The sequence below is a fragment of the Wasmannia auropunctata genome, unplaced genomic scaffold, assembly GCF_000956235.1.
Source record: "Wasmannia auropunctata unplaced genomic scaffold, wasmannia.A_1.0 LD336063.1, whole genome shotgun sequence".
Taxonomy (NCBI): Eukaryota; Metazoa; Arthropoda; class Insecta; order Hymenoptera; family Formicidae; genus Wasmannia; species Wasmannia auropunctata.
The window spans coordinates 1,226,852-1,228,014 of NW_012026827.1; the positions used below are offsets into that span (position 1 = coordinate 1,226,852).

The 1,163-nt window shown below is 35.5% G+C and overlaps 1 protein-coding gene across 5 annotated transcripts in view; it reads right to left on the reverse strand.

Annotated features, from left to right (window-relative positions):
• LOC105450339 overlaps nt 1–963 on the reverse strand; it is a 250,151-nt gene extending 249,188 nt beyond the window's left edge. For 4 of the 5 annotated variants that reach the window (XM_011690131.1, XM_011690130.1, XM_011690128.1 and 1 more), the window contains exons 1-2: nt 471–963; nt 285–381 (exon numbers count right to left, since the gene is read on the reverse strand). In XM_011690131.1, coding sequence (XP_011688433.1) covers nt 285–345 — 61 coding nt within the window. In that variant the 5' untranslated portion in view covers nt 346–381; nt 471–963. The remainder of the gene's footprint in view (nt 1–284; nt 382–470) is intronic. The other variant, XM_011690129.1, reaches the window with a different exon arrangement.
• Nucleotides 964–1,163: the final 200 nt, after the last annotated feature.

Below are 1,163 nucleotides of genomic sequence, written 5' to 3' on the forward strand. Positions count from 1 at the left end.
TGGTCCCCGGATGTTTGTCATCTCGGCTTGTTTGTGCGAAACAAAACCCGCGCATCTAGTCCGAAAGAAAACATCGCTGGAAACGCTCATTTTTCCTAGTAATCGCGCGGCCAGGTTTAATGATGAGTTTTAAACACTTATAAAAGTAACATGATACCAAAAATATTTTATACGCTTTACACAATGATAAAAAATGAATTTACGACATCATGCATTATATTGCAGGAATAATTAATTTCACAAGAGATTGTAATAAATAAATAATAAGTAAAATAAAATATTACTCTTTGGTTGCTCCGCTGTCGCCCGATGCTCCCTGAACCTCTTCCTCCTCTCTTGCTCCATTGTTGTTCCATCCTTGGGGAAACAGCACTCGATCACCTTCGAAAATATCGTACTTTATTTCGTACTGTTACATATTATTACTGTTACGAGATACGATTAATAAAATTAATAGCTCAATTAATTACTTAGATATTAATTAGGACATGATAAACCGTTCCAAAATATGCAATCAAAACAGTGTCTCGCAATACATATCGGGCGCATAAATATCACGAAAAAAAATCTATTATTAATAAACATGGATTGAATTGATCAAATGATTCATGTATTATTTCACGTTTTGAAAAACGACAATATATATAATACGAATATATGAACAGGCGAAAAACCTAAAGCGACATATATTCAATTTCAAGTGCCATTAAAACAAAAATTGAAAGCGCCCGTATTTAAATAACTATTCCCATTTGTTTTGTTTACATCGAGTAAATAAACACGCGAAACATCTAACTCGGTAACTATTCGTCGTTTCGTCGTATACACCTACAAATTGTTAACAATTAATTAACCACGTTCGATAATCAATAATTGTTCGTAGAAAATAATCGCGAAAGATACGGGGAGCGATTTTCGCCGATACTGCTGCTCGAGCTTCACGGTGTGAATACTAGCGTGGTGACCTCGTGTAAGTACGACGACGTGTCGTACGACAATAACCGTTCTCCGCGCGCAACACAAACGCCAAAGCTGCGCGTCACACAAACACCGAAGCCAACACACGCCGAACGTTTTCTAGTGATCCCGAAATATTCAAAGCTAAAGTTATAAATTAAATTCTCATTAAATATTCTATTCCTGTTTGATTATTTTAAATGAAT